The sequence below is a fragment of the Mastomys coucha genome, unplaced genomic scaffold (assembly GCF_008632895.1).
Source record: "Mastomys coucha isolate ucsf_1 unplaced genomic scaffold, UCSF_Mcou_1 pScaffold12, whole genome shotgun sequence".
Lineage (NCBI taxonomy): Eukaryota > Metazoa > Chordata > Mammalia > Rodentia > Muridae > Mastomys > Mastomys coucha.
The window spans coordinates 75705949-75727919 of record NW_022196894.1 but is presented as its reverse complement, the minus strand read 5'-3'; the positions used below and the strand labels follow the sequence as shown (position 1 = coordinate 75727919).

Sequence of the window (21971 nt, the reverse complement as noted above, 5' to 3'; positions counted from 1 at the left end):
GCACGGGAGGTGGTGCAGCCCCTGGAAGCTGAGGTGATCTAAGTGGCAGTGGGTGTTTACATATTGGGAGAGCAGGAAGCAGAGGGCTGTCTGCACTAGAGAGCAGGCTGATAATATTCAGACATCCTTCCACTGGCTACTAGCTGGGTTCTACCTCCAGAAATTTTCGTGGCCCCAAGACAGTACCAATCGCAAAGGCGCATAAGCCTTCAGATCATGAACCTATGGGGAGTGTGTCTTAGATTTAAGCCATAACAGGCATCAATCCACTGAGAGTATCTTAATGATTCTCAGTGTCTAGAGTTGCATAATAAGCACTGAGGAAAAACATTTGGTGATTTCCTTTTTTCAAATCAACGGGAATGGCAATATGGTTTACTGGTATGGTACTTACGTAACTCACCGGGATTTGATCCTCACATCCACACATACCCTGACACAAAATAAGCAGATGCTTGCCATATCACCTAGCAATCCTGCTCTGGGTATTTACTCAAGAGAATAGATAAATAGACAGATAAGATAGATCCACTGATTTTGAAAATGTAAGAGTTATTGGTTATGAAAAGTGATAAATTACAATGTAACACATCAGGGCCTCTAAAAAGCAGTCGGTGTCCATGTTGATGAAGCGAAGTATAAGAATCAGTAACACTGACTGCACGTGACATTGCTAGAAATGCAACATTTCCAGCCTTATCCCAAATCCCATAAATATGTACCTACATCTGAACAAGACACTCAGATATGTGGACCTGCAGTGGCTCCAAGGTGTGGGTAAAGAGCTTTCCATATAAGTGTGAGGACCTGAGTTCAGATGCCAGAACCCAGGTGTGATGGCTGTTCCTGGTTGTCAGTTTGACTATGAACTACAATCCAGAATTGGAAGGCTCACCTCTCATCCAGATCTTGAGGCTGGAAGACACAAGTTTCTGACCTAGATCTTGTCATGGAGATCTTGAGGCATAGTGGCTAAGAAAAGCTTAGGCCCAAAGAAGGTAGTGCACTCCTTTAATCTAAGGAGACTGAGGCAAAGAGATCTCTGAATTCAAGGTCAGCCTGGGACAAAGCAAGTCCCAGATCCAGGTGTGCTGGCACACGCCTTTAATCTGGGCCACACCTTCTGCTGGAGACCTACATAAGGACATTGGAAGAAGGAAGATTCACTCCTCTTCATCTACTTCCATTTACTTGCCAGCACATCTGTTGGAACCTACTGCTACAGAAGACTTGCTGAAACAACTAGCCTTGCGGGACCAAGCAACTACTAGATTCTTGGACTTCCCATCCACAGCTGCCCATTGTTGGGTTAGTTGGACTACAGACTGTAAGTCATCACAATAAACGCCCTTAATATAGAGAGACATCCCATGAGTTCTGTGACTCTAGAGACTCCTAACTAAATATACCAGGTTAAGCCAAACACGGTAGTCTGCAATTTTAACACTTCTACTGCAACATGGGAGCTGGAGACAGGCAGATCATTAGAAACCCACAGGCTTACCAGCCTAGACTACACAGCTGTGAACAGCAAAGAGACCCTTTCTCAAACAAGATTTAAAAAACTGAGGACAGACATCTGAAGCTGCCCTCTTTACACACATGCCAGGGTATGATCGTGTACACATCATACACACCACATATACAAACATACACATACAAACATAAACTTTGTAAAAATCACTTTTATTAAATAGATGAGTAGAATTCAAATGCAAGATATTTAGCACACCCCAAATTTTAATGTGAACAGGGGCCTGGGACTTTTAAAATATTTTTTATTATTATTAATAAGGGGGGCATGTGTCATGGTGAGTGGGACACTGGGAGGACAGCTATGTGGAGTCTGTTCCCTCGTTCCACAGGGAATGGAGCTCAGGTTGCCAGGTTTGCCACAGCAAACACTTCACCCACTGAGTTACCTTAGGTCCACGGATCTGGGGGTCTTGTTAGGAGCAAGGTAGTGATTTAGGGATTCTACATTTGTAATAATGCCATGTGGGGTCTTTGAGTCACCTACCACACTTCAGTAGCATGGGCATAGATGACTTTTCTGAGAAGTTTATTAGTGGTTTTACCTTCCCAGCCTTGAGTTCAAGCTCCAGTTTTTGTTTCTAAGAAACTGCGATAAAGGGTTAGTCACTACTAAACTGCAAGCCGAGAGCAGAGTTTCCTGTTTCTCTTCTGTGGGCTGTTGGGAAAGACTACTATAGCAAACGGGTAACTGAAAGTATTGCGTAGACCTGTGGCCTAGGCAAGGCTTAAGGAGTCAAGCAGATGATGAAAGTACGTTTACATACTGAAAAAGAAAAAAAAAAAGTTTAGGGAAAGGGTAGACTTAAAAACAAGAGGCGGAGCCTGGAGGATGTTAACCGTGGATGTGCTCGGGAGGTACCACTTCCTGGGGAGGGGCGTCTCATCAAGACATAATCAGAAGGAAAAAGATGCTCTGCTTCTAGGATTACACCTAAATCGGGATACCTGAATTATCAACTTTTATCTTATTCTGTAAGTCAACCAACATGAAACAGGAGTTTAGGGATAAAACGTGGTTCAGGTTCCTGGTTTCGAAGCAATCCACTCTCCACGCGCGTGTGTCTTTTTCATTTTCCCCCCTCCCGCCCCTCTTCTAACCCCTAGAGCATTCGCGGTGGGCCCATTTCTGCAACCCGCGAGTGGCTGGAGTTTTCGGGGGCTGGAGGGAGGCGGGCCGGACGGGTCCATGTGCGCCACGCGGAGGGGCGCGAGATGCTCGCCGAGGAGGCGCGGGCGTTGGGGGCGGGGGATGCGCACGGGAGCGCGGGGAGGGAACGGGCGGGCGGAGGGCGGCTGCACTCCTCGCGGTACGGTGGCCACGTGGGGCCCCGGGGCTGTGGGCTGGCCCAGCCGCTCTCCCCGTGGGCGGCTCGGGGTGGCGCAGGCGGCCGGGGCGGGGCGGAGCGCGCAGCCATCTGCGCTGCGGCGGCGGCGGAAACAATAGTGCGGATCGTGGCGCGCGGACAGCGGCCCGCGGAGCCGGACGGTAGAGGACCGTCTCTGAGCCGCTCTGGTGCGCAGGACCCGTGCCAGGACGGACGGACGGACAGACGAGACGGATCCCACGCCGCGCCGGCCGCCCACGATCCTCGAGTGGCGCCCCCGGGCCCCTCCGGTCCGTGGCTGCGGGGTCTCCGACGTGAGCCGATCCTTCCCGGGTGTCCCCGTCCCCACGTGCGTCTTGCCGCGGCGGAGCCCGGTAACCAAGTTAGCGGAACACCTCCAGGCGCTCGCCCAGAAGTTGGCAAAGCCGCGTCCCGGCGGCTCTTTCTAGCCACCGCGACCGACCTGAAGTTGGTTGACAGATCCAGTGTCTGCCGACGGGACCTGGGCGGCGGGTGTCTCCTGTGGGCAGCCCTTTTCTATTCCTGTGCTTTTTTTCCGCAGTAAAACTGTGATACTGTAACTCCAAGCATGGCGATGCTTGCCTGATGGGGCAGTTGCAAAAGCCTCCTTTTTCGGGGTTTGGTTTTTGGTTTTTTGGTTTTTTGGTTTTTGTCGGTACTGCAGGCCATAAGCAAGTTCTTGCTGTTGTGTAACTTGCCTTTTCTCTTTCCTCACAGGGGCACTATGAACGAAGAGGAGCAGTTTGTAAACATTGACTTGAATGATGACAACATTTGCAGTGTTTGTAAACTGGGAACAGACAAAGACACACTCTCCTTTTGCCACATTTGCTTCGAGCTAAATCTCGAGGGTAAGCATACTACGGTTTTAACTGCATGCCCTGTACTTTGTACAACTTACTCTGAAATGCTTGAAGATAACACTGAAATTGCTTGAAAGCCTAGAGATTGTGATAAGTGAGGATCTGCTAAGGTTTTCTGGAAATGAAGCCAGAGTTAACATAGTTATGAGTCGAAGAAAAATTTTGTCTTTATAACACAGTGTTAAGCTCATTTTAACTAATATGAAATGAAGTGCAGGTATTGTCTGATAAACATTACTTAGCACATGTTGTTAGAATAGAATCAACATGACCATTCACATGGGCAGATTTAATTTTATTCCTTTCCACCAAACTTAGTCTCTATTTTCCCATCATGTGTTGAATTTTAATGAACTTTTACTTTTTCTAAGTTTATAAAAAATTTTAAAGAACTTCGTCTACTTTCAGTAACCTTTAAAAAAACCAAAAGGGCTTTTAAATTTTCTTGATGCCAGTGTCATTGTGAGAATGTGGAAAAGAAACTCGTGGAAATGAACCCTTTTGTTAAGGTGGGTTGAGTACACAGATGCCTGGGTCCTGGACACTGGACTCTTGTTTCCAGGAAACATGGCATGTAACCTTACCATTCACCTGTCACAATGAAACCCCAAGTCTTCTGGGGTATCTATGAATCACACTGAAGAGGAATCTTAAAATTCCCCCCAAAATAAAAATTTGCTTGTAACTTGAATTTTGAGGTTCTAATGTGTCAGTGGAGAAAAATCTTACTAGATACTAGATATTTTGAAATACCTGGATGCTTAAGGGCTTAGTTTCAAAAGAACATTTCATTTTGTCTTTAAAGATTTTCATGATCTTTTTTTTTTTTTTCCTGTTAAGAGGTACAAAATACCCTTATGGCTAAATGCACTCATGTAGTATGATCATAGACTTTGACATTCCTGTTAGGACTTGTTACGCAGAAATGTTACAGCTTCCAAATGGTATGTGTTGGAGCATCACGGAATTTCTTGGGGTTAAGTAGTATGCTTGTTACTTTGGCTTTAGTAAATGTAGTGATTACAGCTAGTTTTAAAAGCATGACTTAGAAATATGATTTTTTTTTGTGTGGAGTTTATGTTCATGCTCTCTGTGCCACAGTGAGAGGGCACACTTCTGCTCTTTGGAAACCCAGTTTTTCCATGTGTGTTTTGACACCTCCTGGAAGTTTACATTTTAGAAGGGCAAAGGCGTCAGAATGATCAACTTGCAGCGTCTGTGTTGTCTGTGGAAGAAATGAGGTCTGGCGGGTGGGCTGCCCAGGTTGCTGGAGTGGTGACAGCAAGCTGTTGTTATGTGCCAGGCAAATGTTTGCTGGGAGCACCTCTGTGCCAAGCCTGGCCCTAAGCGTCTTACTGGATTATCTTCATTCAAAATAACTCTGGGATGCCTGCTATTATTACTCCTTTGAATGTGATGGAATGGAACCTGAGAGACCTAAGAAGTATAGTTTGAAAAAGCACATAGCTAGTAATTCATAGTCCTGGGCTTCGAAGCTCAGCCATCTAGCTAGTTCTTGTGGATGTGACCTCAATCCTATTGATCTAATGTCAATAGGTAGTTAATTGTGGGATAGATGCTGGAAATCCCTCCTCCTGAATCCTAATTGCGTTTTGGTTCAGCCAGCTCTCCCTAATCGGTGCTTCCTGATAAATAAGTAAGTCATCATGCCATATAAAATTTTACTGCAGAGACCTCAGTTTTCATAATTGCTTTCCTAGCCCTTCTGAAGATGTCCTTTAACTACTTGTGAGCATTTTAGCTCTTGATGTGCAAGCATGACCCCCGGTCCTATGTTTTAAAATAATAGTTGTCTGTTAGTCTAAAAGACAAATGCGATTCTCAATCTGAGTTAGAACTGTTTCGTCCTCTATGTGTGTTACAGGTGGCGTTCAAAAGCCTTCTCCGTTTGTCCGAACTGTCGGTTCCTTGCTCACAGATGTATTTCCACTGTTACTGCATCAATGAGCTATTTGTTTAGTTTAATATTGCCATACTGCTATGGGAAGATGGGGAAAGATTTCCACCAATGTCGGTTTTTATATCAGTACCCACCTAGGTCTTGTTTAAAAAAAAAAAAATCATTGGAGGGCTGGCAGGATGGCAAGATGCAGGAAAAGACGCTTGATGCCCAGCCTTGGGAGCTGAGTTTAATTCCTGGATCTCACCTGGAGGAAGGAAAGAACCAGCTCCTTCCAGCCATCCCCTGACCTCCAGGTGTGAGCTGTGGCACACACCACACAGACGTTCTACACGTTTCTAAATCAGTGGGGGAAAGTAAAGATGGGGTCTAGTCTTCTCCTTTGTTAGTGACTTGAGTTATTGTAGTTTCCTTTCTACAACTGAGGTGTAAGAGGACATTTACCGGTTTAGTATAGCTTTGTCTGCAATGTGGTGATGTTGCTCTTAGCTAAGAGACTTTAAATTTTCTCTTAACTGTTTTTTTTTTTTTTTCTTCAAAGAGCCCAAGTGAAGTGAAGTGTCTCGAGGGCCACAGCAGTTGGGCTAGGTTTTTAGTTCACACATTTGAAAGAAAACGCCATTTTATACACTTTAGATTGTTTACATGAAATGAGCACTGGCCTCCTAATAATGAGCCTAATTGTTTAAGAGCCATGTGCTTGCATGTATTTCTGCAACAAAGACAAAGGGTGAATTGACCTCACACAGGCTGATCTTACTGGAGCGACTGTATTCTAGGCATGGCTCTGAGTGGTCTTTTTCCTGTAGTTTCATAGTATTTAGAAGGAAAGTGGGTACTGACTAACTCTCATGTCCCCAAAGCATGGCCCTGTTCTTTAAAAACCTAAAAGTGTCTTCCAAGGGCTTCAGTCATTAACTGTTCCCTGGCGTAACTTTAGTAGCCCACAACTCGCCAGCAGGAAACTGTATGTGATTGTAAGATAAGGAGACCGGTGCACAAGCAGAGGATAGGCCCTGATCTAGTCCTAAGACACTCTAAGATTTTGCACAGTGTTAGTGATCAAGTACACGTACCGGCATCTAGTTTGTTGTAGATTTTCTAACCTACTTAATAACCAAATCACTTCTGGTCCCTAAACTGAAGGCAGGTCTTAGGGGCCTGCGATGAAGCAACCGTAATGTACCAAAGGCAGTAACGGTCCTCCGAGTGGATCCGGGAAGGCTGGAGCTACTCTGCTTCTCAGAGAAGTAACTTAAGCTTTCTTTCTTACAGTGATAGATACAACTCTTAGATAACTAAACCAGTTCGGTTTCCGACTAAGCTGGCTTTGTTAGCTGACAAGGAAGCGTGTGTCTGGCTTCTCTGTATATAGTCTGCCATTTGTTCTCCCTAATTTCTTATTCTTTCATGAAAACTGAGGTTAATTAGGTTCCTGAATCTTTCTAGCAAGAAAAAAATATCTGTCTTTTCTCCTAATAAGGCATTGGTGAGTCTACTGTCTGCCTTTACTATTCATCAATCCTGAGTTTTTGGGTTTTTTTTTCCGTAACTTTGTTCATCACTGGTTGGTGTGAAATCCCTTCTTCCACTTGAAAGCCAGAAGGGGTTGTTTGTTTTGAAGGTCTTCTGTTCTTCCTCCATACCCTGCTTTTAATTGCCGGTGCCTTCCTGCTCAAGCAAACAGATCCACTACTTGGGGCCAGGAAGCAACAAACGTCATCTGACCGCAGCCTCTTTCTCTTGGTGGCCTCCGGTAGTGGCAACACTGCATATTAAGGTTAACTAAAACCAGGGTCTGGAGAGATGGCTCAGCTGCTAAGAGTGCGTGCTGCGGCTTGCTGGGTTAGTTATCTGCCAGGTGTTGACTATAGGAAAGAAATCGTAAGTTACCTACCTGGAAAGCCAGAGAGTGCAGAGTTTTGGTGGCCTGCACCCACAAGATGGCTCACAACCATCTCAAACTCCAATTCTAGAGGACCCGATGCCATGTTCTGGCCTCTGTGGGCACCAGGCACACACACACTGTACATACATACTTGCAGGCAAAAGCCCATACACATAAAATCAAAATAAATAGATGTTTAAAAGATAAATTTAAAGTATCATTTTTAGCTTCTCTAAGTGTAACACCTAGTACTGTTTCTGTACTTTCAGTGTTCTTTCTCTCTTAACTGCCTTTTTTTTTTTTTTTAAATCCCCGAAAAAATGGCCTCAAAAATGGCTGATGGTCTCAGCGGCTGACCATCCTGAAGAGATGCCCAGGGACGGGGAGCCATTAGTCTCTCCTGAACAGAGGCAGAGAGAAACCGGGGAATAGTCCCAAGCTTAAAATATACTATCAAATTACTTAGGTTCAATTTCATTTGTTCTTACCCAATAATAAATTTCTGGAGCACTCTTCCTTGGGAGTTGGATTAATTACAATGTTTTATGGACTAAGCTAGGCCAACGAAAAAATTGAAAATCCTTACAGCTTTTTGACAAGACCGCTTTAAGTATGGCTACATGCTGGTCTTCACAATGGAACCATTTTTCAACAAACTTTCACGAAGCAGTTCAGCCCCAAGGCCAGAAGATTGATCTGAGCACTAATCGATGTCAACCAAAATGGAAACAGTTTTGCCTTCAGTCAGATGAGACCATTAATACTGGGGGGAGAGTCTTTGTATGACCCATTTCATTAGTTGCCTCCTCAATACACACTGTACCTTTGTCAGACATCGGTCTTACACAGAGCAGCAACTCTAACATCAGGAAGGTGCTTGATGGAACTAAGGGAAGGCTCCCTTTCTCCCCAGGAGGCCATCTTGACACTTTCCCTTCTATTCTGGAATAAGTAAATAATGGCTTGGGTAATGTTAGCCTCCCTTGCTTGGGACAGAAGCCTGAAATTGGAAACTATTTGTTAAGCAAAGTGAAACAGAAAGAAACAAAGCTTGGGTCTTTCTGTTTAAGGAGTTGGAGCTATCCACCTCAGACTTCCTACCTCACCTTCTGTTTTGAGCATGTGATTGCACATGGTGGGTTGAGGTCAGGGGCTTGCCTCAGTCACTCTCTACCTTATTTTTGGAGACGGGGCCTTTCACTGAATGTCAGTTTCCCTGAAGCTGTTTTTATGTGGAGCTCACTGACAAGCTGGTGAGACTCAGGGTTCTCATGTCTGCCTCTCCAGTGCCGGATCTGAGGACCATGCCACCAAGCCTCACTTTTACGATAGGGTTCAAACACTTCTCATGCTTTACTGACAGAGCCACGTCCCTCACCCCCAACTTCTTTTTATATGACAAATACCCAACTCCATCATAGCTCACTTTCCTGTTACATAGGCCCAATCAAATCCCAACAAAGAAACCATCATGACCAGCATTTGTGGGTGATCTAAACTTTAAAACTTAACCTAGACTTTCGAACTGAGACTAGAAAGTTAAGGAGAAAAATTTACGTAATGAAAATAGGCCTACTGTCAGTAGGTCAGGGGTAAGAATTTGAACCTAGCTCCGCCCACACAGGGCTCAGTTCAGACAAGTTTTTATCGGGCACCCTTCTGCTTGCAGCTGCTTTGGAAACATCCTTTAATTTCAGCTCTTCACCAGTAAAGCTCACTTTCTACTCTCCTCTCCTATGAGGTTCAGCTAACAAAACCATTTCAAAAGTACACAGTGATACACAGTCCTGAGCCGGACCAACAGGTGGGAATCCCCACTGCCGTGAGACTGGGCAGGTTCCTCATCTGCACTGTGCGCTCCGTTTGTGGAGAGGTTCGTGCTCCTCAACATAGGCAACAGGAAATGAGTAACACTTCCTCTCACTCAGCGATAAACTGCAGCAAAAAAAAAATAAAATAAAAAGCGGGGAAATTGGAAACCCTTAATGTTAAGAACTGATTCTTAAGTGTAATCTAGCATTTCTTGCAGCAAACATATAGATTTCTTCCATCTTGGCCAAGCAGAAATAATTTTATCCTCATCTGTGTGTGACAAAATGAAGGGACCCAAGTGAGTGGTGTTGTCTCCAGCCACCTAGATAGTAAAAGACACACGGGCGCTCAGGCCCAGGTAGGTCTCTGAGGCCAGCTGTGATACAGCTGCAGCCACTGGGTAAAGGGTGCTTCTTTGACTGTCTTATACTAGCATTGCTCTAACTGTAGATCACACCCTCTGATGGAGGCACCCTGTGGCAGTGGCCCCTTCTCTGTGGAAAAGGACATTCTCTCTAGAGTAGTGCCACCTTCCCTGTAATGAGATGTCCTTTCAAGGATAGTGACGGGCACTCCTTACTGAGTGTTGCTCCACATTGGGTTTTCCCATTGTCTCTAATTGGTCCTATGGGCTGCTTCGCACTGTGTTGTCTTTGTTTTGTATATATTGGCGCATTTCGCCCAAGCCCATCCAGCCTCACCCCTGGTTTCTTGTGACCTTGCGTATGCTAGTATCTAGCAGATTGCCTTCTGTTTCTCTCCCTCCCCTCAAATGATCTATATTTGCAACTAATTTAAAACACCTTCGCTTCAATAATCTGTGAGCGCCTGAGACTGCGTATCTGAAGGTAAATTATTCTACGCCATATGTCATTTTTGGACTGGAATCCTTCCTCCTGTCTGCTGTTGGAGATGAGGCATGGAGAGGGTAGAGATTTGTACACCTTGCGGGATGATGCAGGAGGATATCTCCACAAAATGACTGCAGTCAGAGTCCTTTAAAAAGGTTAAGTTTCTCGTCTGGGCTTTGCGGCTTCTTCAGGTAATTTCTGAACACAGAAGTCTGAGGCAGGAAGATTGTGGTGTGTTTGAGGCGAGCTTAAGACACAGATCCATACCCTGCCTGACAGAAACAAGAAAGGTCCCTCCGATGAGCAGGGACCTGTTTGCCATCCCTCCCTTCTGTTTTATTCTCTGCTCTTGTTACGGGACAGAATTTTGCTAAGCAGGTTGGGTGAGCCTGTCTGGCCTTGGACACAGAGATCTACCTGCCTCTGCTTCCCACCTGCCAGGATTAAAGGTGTATGTTTCTATCATTACCTCTGCCTCAGTAGTCACCTTCCGTTACACCCTCTTCTTCCTGGAAATCTGTCCACTTTACTGCTGCAGGCATCTGTCTCCTGCACCATTTCCTTTTCCTATGTAATTCCATAAAGACCAGTGAATGTTCAGCCACCACAGAAGGACTAATGGAACAGTGACTGAGTATTTAATTGGTGAAGTAACATGGAAGATTGCTGAGGACCAGCCTCGGCTTGGAGAGGGGTTCTGAGGAAGGGGTGTCTGGGAGCAGTGAAAGGAAGGACTCAGAGTCAAATTTCGGGTTGAAGCTGGCGGCCTGTGCCCTGCTGAAGACAGCCTCCCGGCCTGCTGGCTCTCTGTGTTCAGACAGTTCTCTCTTGCTGCTCTGAATCCCTGGATATCTCCTGCAGATCATAAGCCCAGTCTTATTTTACCTGTCAACCCAGTCGTTTACTCCAGGTTTCCCTTGATTGTCCTATGAATCAGCATCCTGTGATCTTAGCCCCTTAATTCTTAGAAGACTGGAAACACACATTTTATTTTATTTTTTTCCTTTTGTTTTTTGTTTGTTTGTTTGTTTTGTTTTTTTGAGACAGGGTTTCTCTGTGTAGCCCTGGCTGTACTGGAACTCACTCTGTAGACCAGGCTGGTCTCGAACTCAGAAATCTGCCTCCCAAGTGCTGGGATTAAAGGTGTGTGCCACCAATGACTGGCCATTTTCTTTTCTTTCTCTCTCTCTTTTTCTCTCTCTCTTTCTCTCTCTCTCTCTCTCTCTCTCTCTCTCTCTCTCTCTCTTTTTTTTTTATGGTTTTAGAGCTTTATTGTAGAAAACAGAGAGAAAGAGGAGGGAGAAAGGTAGAGGCCAGCCATGGCTATGTGGAGAGAGGAGAGAAGGGAGAGGGGGGCAAGAGGTGAGAGCAGGAGCAAGAGCTTAAGAGGCACACATTTTCTTTTAACATTGCAAAAGAAGTCAGAGATCTGCCTGCCTCTGTTAAGCACGGTCTGTAAGCTAGCTGGGTGGGACCCAGTCCTGAAATTACCATTTCTATCACACCTGGACCTAAATTCCCTGTCCCAAGATGACCTTAAACTCAGGAATATGCCTGCATTTTTATCTGCCTGTCTGTATCTTTCTGGCGAGCTGGCTCATAGTGTGGCTGCCTCTGTTTCTTTAGGTCTGTGAAACTCCTTATACAATTCATATTGCATCCTTATATTTTTGCATAGTTGAAAAATTATGTATTTCCGAACTCATGTTTTTAGAGTCCTTTTCCACAGCCTTAAGGGCTGTCCTGAAGGTCCCAGCATTTACCATCTTGCTAAAACAATAGCCAAACCTTAGCCGGATTATCGTGGGCATCATTAATGTTAACATGGAAGACCTTCCTTGAAGGACTGACAATATGTACATTATTATACAAATGAGCCCTAAGCCCATGACTCCTGGGACCATGTCATTCTATCCCTATTAAGGTCAAGTCAGAAGAACTTTAGAGAATTGCCTTTAAGTTTTTTCTAAACTGACTGACCCACGAGGAAACTTTTGTCTACTTACCAAATTACATAAGGTCTTTCTGGAATCTACTCAAAGCTGTGAGTCTTACTAATATAACCAAAGAGCTTTATCTTCCCTTCAGAATAACAGCACAGTGCAGCTAGCACTAACAGTTGTGTCTGGTTATTTTAGTTGACTAGAACTATAAAAACAGTGTTTGGGCAGACTGTCTTGGAATGCTTTTCTAGGCTCCTTTGACACAGGCAGACACTTAATTCTGGATGCAGCAGCCACCAAGTGGGCACTCACTGTGCATATAAATGTGCTCTGAAATCGGTGTTCAAAGCAAGCACGTGGGCCATGCAACCCAGAGCACTCTTGTTAATGATAATGTTATAATTATTAATAACAAATGCATACAAGTGGCTCTCTAGCTCAAAATCATGGTCGATTCATACCAGTACCCAGGAGTGAAATGTGTTATGAGACATACGAAAACATTAACTGTAAAGTGAAACTACTCAATACTTAGGACAGAATTATTTCCAGCACAAGATAACAGGTTGAAATCCTGAACAAGTTTTCCCAGATCGTAGATAAAAGTCAACCACCCAGGGTTAAAAGGTGATTCCTATTATTACACGCACAGGATCATGGCCTGTGAAGAAAACGAGGACAGGAAGTGAAGAGCTAGGGCTGAAATGGAGAGGAAGCAGCCCCTCTGCTATGCAGGCCGGAAGCACACTTCTCACTTCCGCTTCCGCTGCTCCTCTGTTAGGGATTACTCCCTCACAGGTTTTCCTTCAGAAACCATTTATTTCCTTTCCTCTCACTCACCACAGCACCTACTTTAAGGCCCCTCCGTCAGCACAACCAAGAAGGGTCTTTAAAATACAAGTCTGATCCTGCATTTGTTTTGTTATGACTCATCAGCGAGCCAGCCTTGGCATTTCTTCTGGGTCAAGCTCTTAGCCCCCCCAGATGTGGCATCCTGGGTATTACATGTACCTGACTTGTGCCAGATGAGTGTTCTGTTGCTGAACTGTATCCCACCCCTTGTTTTTTAGGGTTTTTATGTGGGTGTGTGTGTGGGGGGGGTGGTGTTTTGGTTTGGTTTGTTGTTTTTAATTTTCAGGTGAGGTCTCACTAGTTTCCCAGGCAGCCCTTGAGCTTGCAGTAAACCAAGCTAACTTTGAACTTGCCAACCTCCTGAGGCAACCTCTTCAGTATAAGCTTGGATATATATACCCTGTACTACCAAGCCCAGGATCCTAGGAGCCAGTCGGCCGCCTGACCCGTCCAGTGGAAATAAGGAGGCAAACACCGAGCCCTTCTCCATGCAGTTTAATCAGGAACCTTCATTTTTACTTCTTCTCTAGCTAGCTTCTTTTATATTCTTCTTACGTCTTACTTATTACTACTTACATCTTATTAGTTACATACTTATTCCTAATTCTACATCTTACATCTGTCCTTACATCTTACTTCTATATCGACATCTTCTCTCCTATCTCATTACCAGCCCCAATTCTACATACTTACTTCTAAATCTCCTAACCCATCACCAGCCCTAATTCTACATACTTACTATCTCTACATACTTAATACTCCTCCAGCCCCCAGCCCTTGTGGGTTAAATACTTTCCCTGGTCCCAATCAGCATCAGCTACGTGGCAAAGCATAATAGGCTGTGAGAAATCATGCCAGCTTGCATCATAAACTAGAGGCACACAGCTTTTCCAACTAAGGCTTGTTTATCTCAATGCTCTCTGCTCTGGCCGGAGACCAGGTGTTCAATATATATATATATATGATGGCAGCTGCGGTCCCCCATAGGAGCCTTCTTAACTGCTTACCCCTGCCTCTCATTCCCCCTCCACCGTAACTCTAGGCTCCATTCCCTTCTTCCTGTCTTAGTTTTATTTGTGCCTTTGGTTACCTCTTGCCCTGTGTCCTAAATACCATGTGTCCCTCCTCCTTGAATGTAATTGCTGAGCCCTTGGAGTATGTGTTAAATGAGAAAGAATGATGAATAAAATCATGATGGGAGAGACCTGTGCTAGGGCTGAGAGGTGATGGATCTAGTGTGTGAGTTAAAGTAGGAGAGTGCAGTATGTGATGAAGAGCTAGTAGTGTGGTTTGGGCTGAAGGAGTCCGTTTTCTCCTAGGCATTGCTGTTACTGGGTTACTGGGCCCCTTTCCCACTGACGCCGTAGCTTCGTGTTCTGTGGATGTTGAAGTTTAAATTGCTGGGGAGTTGGCCTTTCTGTCATAGGTCTTCCACCTCTGCACCTGACCCCCTCTCCCTGCAGCAGGGCCTGGCGTACTTTCAGTGGAAATGGGTTCGCCTGTGTTCCCTTTAGGTTAAATGTTCTGCGAGATGCATTGTTAGCAGAGGAAGAATTCACCAAAGTTTTAATACAGTATGCTTTGAGAATGTCTGTTACTTCCAGTGCTTTCGTCTTTCTTGTCTTCCTTAGTTGATTGAAACATGGCACAGAACCTAAGCCCAGTTTGTCTTGAATAGTAAGGGACGCTGGTGTTCATTCTCAAACTATACTGTATTTCTTTTCAGAAATCTCTGTGGTGTTTTGAATTTTTCCTACTGAAAATGTAAGTGGCATTGTTCTTCTCAAACAAAATAGTCAAAATACAGAAAGGAAAAGGAGTAGAGGGGTTCATAAACACCTGACGTGTTTACTAATCTCAGTGTCTCTACTGCCGAACTTTCTGGGGCGAAGGCATGTGGGGAGGGGCATTGTACTTATAAGAGGAAAGTTAGAGCCCACACCATTACCATGCAGCATTTTCATTTACTACATTAGGAGCATTTGTTCCTGTCAGTAGGTAACTCTTTAACACATCAGCTTTTTAAAGTGCCAGCGTCGCCCTGAGAACTGCTTGCTTGGTTTCCAGTTTCGCAGTGCTGAAACACTGGGACACAGCTCTTTTCATTTGCCTGCTTAAATTCCTGTCGTGATGCAGCTTAAGTTCCCAGGAGGAGATGTAGGCACTGAGGGTAGATTTCTCGCGTGCTTTACTGTCTTCCCACACTACTAAATTGATACCGTGCACTCTGTCATTTAATACCCGTTCTTGTTTCATCGTGCAAATGTGCAAACGGTTGGTTTCCCTTCGTTTCCTCACCTGTTCATTTAGCTCAAAGTTTATTGTTTTTTACTCTAGAATTGTGATGAGTAGTTATGATAGATAGCCACACTACTTAAAGATGGTTTATTCTACCGAAAATAAAATATATGTCAGTAGGTCGCTGCTGCAACATTAATAGGTTCCTGCGTTCATCTCCATTGAGAAATGTTATAAAAAGAAATATTTATATGACTGTGAGCAAAGTAAAGGGAAGCTGAATTGTCTGCTGCCGAAATGTCACATCCGTGTGGTTCAGGTTGGCCTGATACGCAGGTTATAGCTTTAGTTTCCCACAACGTAATTGAAGGATGTTACAGAGCACTTAAAAAATACCTGGGGCCGGGCGGTGGTGGTGCACGCCTTTAATCCCAGCACTTGGGAGGCAGAGGCAGGCGGATTTCTGAATTCGAGGCCAGCCTGGTTTACAGAGTGAGTTCCAGGACAGCCAGGAAAGAAAAAAAAAAAAAACTTACCTGGAATGTGAGCATCTGTGGTTCAAATGTAAGCAAAGATACAGAGTTGTAGAACTAATGTTTATAGTAATAGTTTGGGGTCACTTTGTCACTCCTACCTGTTAAGAAAATCAGTTTCTCAGTCCGAACCTTGGCGAGAGAAGACAGTAACCGAGGAGATGAACCACAGTTCATCTTAGTTTCTGTCTTAGCTAAGGTTTTACTGCTGTGAATAGCAACTCTTATAAAAAACATATAATTGGGGCTGGGTTACAGGATCAGAGGTTCAGTTCACTATCATCATGGTGGGAGCATGGCAGCATCCAGGCAGGCATGGTGCAGGAGGAGCGGAGAGGCCTGCATCTTCATCTGCAGGCCCCTAAGAGAAGACTGACTCCCAGGGTGCTAGGAGTAGGGTCTTAAAGTCCATGCCCCACAGTGACACACTTACTCCAACAACGCCACCCATCCTAACAGTGCCACTCCCTGGCCCTACAAACCATCACAGTTTCAGATCCACTTCTGGGTCTGACTGGCTTGTCCCCATTCGTGTGGTTGCTACTATGAAAGCGTATTTCAGGCTGTCTTCAAGTAGCATTCATCTTTATAGCTTTACCATTGAGAGACACTGTCGGTCTTCCTGAAAGTTAGTATCCCTGTGTATGCCACATCAGCGGATGGTGAAAATTGCCAAGTCTGTTGTACCCAGGGCTGCGCTGTCGCTCTATAACTTAATTTTGCTTTATTTGATAACCTCACATACAAAAATAGCATAGATTTTAGAACAAATGAGTTAAATGTACTTGGTAAAAAACTTGAATATGGAGGATTAAAAAATTGGATTGTTGGCTTAACACTTCATATGGTGTAATTTTATTAAATTGTGCTGCTTTAAATTATCTGAATTTGGTGTGCTTTAATGTTCTTGAAAAGCAGACCTAGTCTCTTTATTGTGTGGTTTCAGACTTGGTGTCCCCCATTACAGTGCTGCTTTCAAAGAGAGGGTGGTTTCTCTGTGTAGCCCTGGCTGTCCTGGAACTCACTCTGTAGACCAGTCTGGCCTCAAACTCAAAAATCTGCCTGCCTTTGCCTCCCTGCCTCCCAGGTGCTGGGATTAAAGGCGTGCGCCACCACCGCTAGGCAAGTCCCTTTTCTTAATCAGTTGTCTGTGAGTGAGCTGTCCTGGCCAAGTCAGCGGCCTGACCAACGTGGTTAGATTTCAATAAGTGGAAATGAACTCAAATTCAGAGTTGAGTGCCCAGGTCACACTTACCTCCTTTCTAATATAAAGTATCGTCATGGCTGGTGCTAACAGTATTTAGTATTTAGTAGCTTAGATGGAACATTACCACCATCACAGAAAGTTCTGTTGGCTATTACTGGTTAAGAAAAATAACAATCCAAATTAGAGAGTAAAGTCGAATTTGGAATTTTTTTTGTACTCTTGTAGTAATAAACAGTTGTTATGTAGGTGTGTTTTCCTAACTTCCCAACTGTTAAAATGAAAAAGTGGAATTCACTGGGAGAGAAGAATTTTCTTTTGTTGTTTGATTTGGTTTTGAAATCATTGCACACTGTCAATACATGACACTGTCAATACATGAACCCACTTCTTCTTTCTCTTCTCTGGTACTTGATGTTGCGGTTTGTATTTTATCATGACTTCTCTAGACTCTTGGCTTACTGAAGTTCTTCCTCATAGTTTATTTATTGAAGCAGGCTGATGTGATTATCAGCTTAATCCTCTTAGCACACAAAATCTTGAGCCTGGTGTAACCAGCCCAGAGCTGAAATCTGCTTCCTTACAGGGCCACCTGTTGTATGTCTCTCCTGAGTCGGTGGTTCTCAAATGCACAGAATAGTTGCTGAGCCCGTCTGCATGCTGACTCAATGTGATCACCAATAATTCCATCTGCTACCTGGTGCAGAGATGCCGGGTTACCTTGCTTTCAAATAGCAAGACCTTGAACACAGCAGGCTTTATTTAGTCACTTAAGGGACACTTGAGTTAGCTAAACATCTGAGAGATCAAAGAGTAGAGTTCTCCTCATTAACATTGTTCTGTGGGCACTGTGGACAACTGCAAAAGCTTTCTATGGGGCCGGTGCCGTGGAGTTTAGGAAGGGCCTATTCAGATCCAGGCCTGCCTTCTCTCCTTTAGTTCCAAGACAGGACAGATAACCTGAACACCCCTCCACGTTGGCAGTGCTCAGCAGCAGTGGGTAATATCTTTTTGAACCGTAGCTTGCCCAGTGCTTGCTCAACGAATGCATGGTAATATAGTCAACCTGGGTGTGTCAGACATTGTTCTAACCAGTCCATCCAGACAAATACTGCTACAGTTGTAAGGTACGCTAAAGTGGCCTCGCCTGGCCTGAGAGCCTTTGAGGTCACACAGGTAGATGACAATCCAGACAGGCATTGGTATGGACTGTCTTGATTTGAAGAACACATTCTCTGTTCCCATGAAGTTGCCCGCCTTCTATATTAGCTGGTGGCTGAGAGAGCTGATTCAACAGCAGCAATCAAAAATTGTATGTGAGTGTAGTGGTTTTTTTCTCTCTCTTAAGATAGAGACCAAACCAAACGTGTGGTATAGACCCTGTGAGCATGCCACCTCTACAGACAGGGCTTCTCCTCTGCTCCACTTATGAAAAATAGTTATCTGCTCTTCAAAAACAAAGAAGTGACCTTTCAGTCATTTTAATCTTTCCTATTGCAACCGTGTGCACATCTACTCATGTTTATAATTAACAGTTACTTAAACAAGCATGATATTATTTAATATGTACAAGTACTTCTCTCTTAGCAACCAAGGTGAATTTATCAAAACAAATTACTCTGAATCCTGGAAATTATCTAAGCTGGGCACAATATGAACCTCCATTAAAAAAAAAAAAAAACATTTGGAAGCAATATTACTACTACCGCACAAATGATTGTTTTATTTGAAGGTGATATGCTTAGATTATCTTACTGACTATTAATAACCTGGAACTTAAGTCATAACTAACACTCTCATCTGAATAAGGAAGAAAAAAGTCCACAGTCCTGTTAATAGAAAACCCCACAAAATCAAATCAGGGTCCAATTGATAAGTAACTGTACACTAGGTAGACAGATAATGTGATCGGGGAATACATGAAGCAAAGCTGTGTGGCATGTGTGGGACAGTGTGGATAAAAACTAGCTTCTTGACAGGACCAGCTGACGAACCGCCAAGAGAAGATGGCTTAGTTGATTTCACTGTGAGTTAATCATAAACATGATCTGCAGTAGGTAAGGGTGGGTGGGTGGGTGGGTAGATGGATAGATAGATGGAAGTATGTCTCATTAAAAGTTTTGGGAATTATGGCTTTTCAAAAAAAATGGCTTTTGGAGTATTGTCTGTTCAAAAGAAGCATTGTATTCCCACAGTGAGCAGATTACACTAAAAGCCCAGGAGTACGCTCCATTTTAAGAGTGACAGTGGCAGTTACAAGTAAATATTCACAACTGAGTAGTTTGGGGCCCTCTGTGGACTTTGATATAGGCAATTTTATTTTAAAGGAGGAATCAAAGAATGTAATTGTGAAGACAACCTACCAGATGGGTTATCAGAAGAGTTTTCAGAAGAAAGAAGAAAAGCTTAAGTAATTTTCTGTGTTGTGGTTTGTTTTCTGTTGCGTTGTCAACTCCGTCAAGTTGGCAGCTGAAGCTATGACAACCCATTCCTTGCCAGCTCTGGCACAGTACTTTAAACTGTAACCTTTCCTTCCTTGTCTGTCCCCAAGATCTTATGTTAATATCATGGTATAAAATATAGTACAGCCTTAAAAGTCCTATAGTTAAAAAAAAAAAAAAATCCCATTACTTAAAAGTTCAGTTTTTCTTTAAAATTACAAAGTCTCTTAAGTTTGGGCTCCTGGAAAATCCAAAGTCAGTTAAATACTTGATTACTCCAAGAAGGAAGATCAAGGCCATAAAAATGACATTTACGTAAAAACCTAAGTCCAGGAGTGTCATTCTAAATCTGGTAGCTCAGTGACATCTGACATCTGGGACTCATTGGTGACCTTGGCACCGAAGGCTTTTGGGAACTCCCCTTCTCTGACTTTGCTTATCTTGGAGGCTCAGGACAGCTCCATTCCGTACTTCTGGCTGTCCTTGGGAAATATCCTCTAACCCTGGCATCTCCAATATCCTGGGGTCTCCACTGTAACCAGGTTATACCTTTATAGCCTTACAAAGTGGCATGCCTCAGCTTCTCTCCATTACATCTTCAATGCCGAGGTCTATCATGATAGAAATGGTTGCTTTTCCAATGCTAATTTGAAATGGTAAATTGGAAAAAACATAATTACTTAAGGCAGGCATATTGCTATTATATTGATACATGTTTTTCTATATTAAAGGTTAATTATATAAGGTAGTCGTGATATTATTGTTTTACTTTTTAGTTTGCTATTAAGTGAGATAGTTAAAGTATGCTTAGAGATATTTTCAAATTAAATTTTAAAATTCAGTGGCATTAAATTTTTATTATAATTTGACCCAAACTGTTAAAGGATCACTGGATAAGTGGTAATTTCTGTGAATCAGCCCTAGTTGTATACTTATGTAGATTGCTATTTAAAGTACATAATGAAGTTAACCTTATGATTTTCTTGGCAGACTGGTAGCACAGGAATCTATTTGTGTATTAGTGCCATTCACCACTTCCTTAGACTGCCAGCCCTCTGGACTTAAGTATAGGAATGACTTCACTGAAAGATGCCCTTAATTATCCTCTGCGTAAGCTGCTCAGACTTCCCAAGGACCTTTTAAGTAAGATGGGTAAGACCGCAGTGAATTAGTCTATACATGACAATTGGTAAAAGAAGGCTTATATGATTATCATTGCTGCTGCTGCGTTTTAAATACTCTCAACTTTCTCTGATGCGTTTAACTACCTTTTGTGGAGCGCCAGACACTAAGACTCCGGATGCCTATTAGTAAGCTAGATAATGACCCCTTTCTACACTGAACTTAACTGGCAAGAAATAAAAGCCAATGAAGAGGCGGTTGTAAAATCATGTGTAATAAGCTAACCTAGGTGTGTTGGTTAGAGAAAGCTTCTTAGGGGGAACTGTGGGCTTGCTAGATGTGGATAATGCCCAGGTTTGCAGTGGGTGAAGCAGGATTTAAGATGTTTAGGGATGAAGACAAAGACGAGGAGGAAGAGGATCCCTTTAAGATGAGTAGCAGAGCATCTAACCATGGGTCGAGAGCAGCTCTCAGGACAAACGCTCCAGTTTCTTTTCTGAACCATCAGAGGTTTCCACACTCTAGAGTGAGTGGGGTTTCAGTGTTGAGAATGGAAGCAGAGGAGTTTCATTTCGTCGTCATGAATTCAGGGAGCAGCCTACAGGACCATCTACAGCAAAAGTTGTAGGTTATATACAAAGCGTGTATTCAGGGTGTGGAGCTGATGGGCTACACCTGGCATGGGATTTGGGGCAAGCTGATCAAGTCCTGGTATCGGGTAGTATTACACTTTTATTCCTCACTTTATACCACTGAAATCCAATTTTCCACTGTCTCATTACTCACCAGACTTTCAAGTTCAATTAACAAAACTACAACTTGAGCTTTTGAACTAAGGAGAGAATAAGGAATATAACATTTCATGGTCCTTGAAATGTGTTTTGCTGGGTTTTGTTTTTTAAACCTCATACCTCAGTAAGTCTCCTAACTATTTTCATGCAAATTTAAACATAATCCTTCTGGCAGGCATTCATTTAAAACTCCACATGCATGATTCACCTCCAATATTGAGGGAGCACTGTTTGACTTTGATAGTATGTCTTGAATTATAAAAATATATGACTATTTTTAAATACACTTTGAATTTGAAAAAATGTATCCTATATTTCGAAAAGCTTCAAAAATAAACCCTGGGAACTATAAAAAAGGAGTCAAAATATTTCCATTGTTTTTAGTGTGTCATGAATACCTGTGAGTTAAATTTATACCAGCTAATGTATTTAGTGCTGTGTGAGTAATAATTGTGTGGTATTCATTTCTTCTAGAAGATAAAATTACCTTGATCAGTTTTAATAAGTGTAAAATTGAACTGCAGAAAGTATAGACATTTTGATCTTCTTACAAAATAAATTAAACAGTTCATTACACTTGTAAGGCGCGCGCGCGCGTGTGTGTGTGTGTGTGTGTGTGTGTGTGTGTGT

General features: G+C 43.4%; 1 protein-coding gene across 4 annotated transcripts in view; it reads left to right on the top strand.

Moving 5' to 3' along the window:
* Positions 1-2837: 2837 nt before the first annotated feature.
* CUNH21orf91 (chromosome unknown C21orf91 homolog) overlaps positions 2838-21971 on the top strand; it is a 29356-nt gene continuing 10222 nt past the window's right edge. Inside the window, exons 1-2 of one of the 4 annotated variants that reach the window (XM_031364288.1) lie at positions 2838-3175; positions 3600-3733. In XM_031364288.1, the coding sequence (XP_031220148.1) occupies positions 3607-3733 (127 nt within the window). In that variant the 5' untranslated portion in view covers positions 2838-3175; positions 3600-3606. Of the gene's footprint in view, positions 3236-3599; positions 3734-20418; positions 20581-21971 lie in introns of those variants that run through there. The other 3 variants (XM_031364287.1, XM_031364285.1, XM_031364289.1) reach the window with 3 other exon arrangements.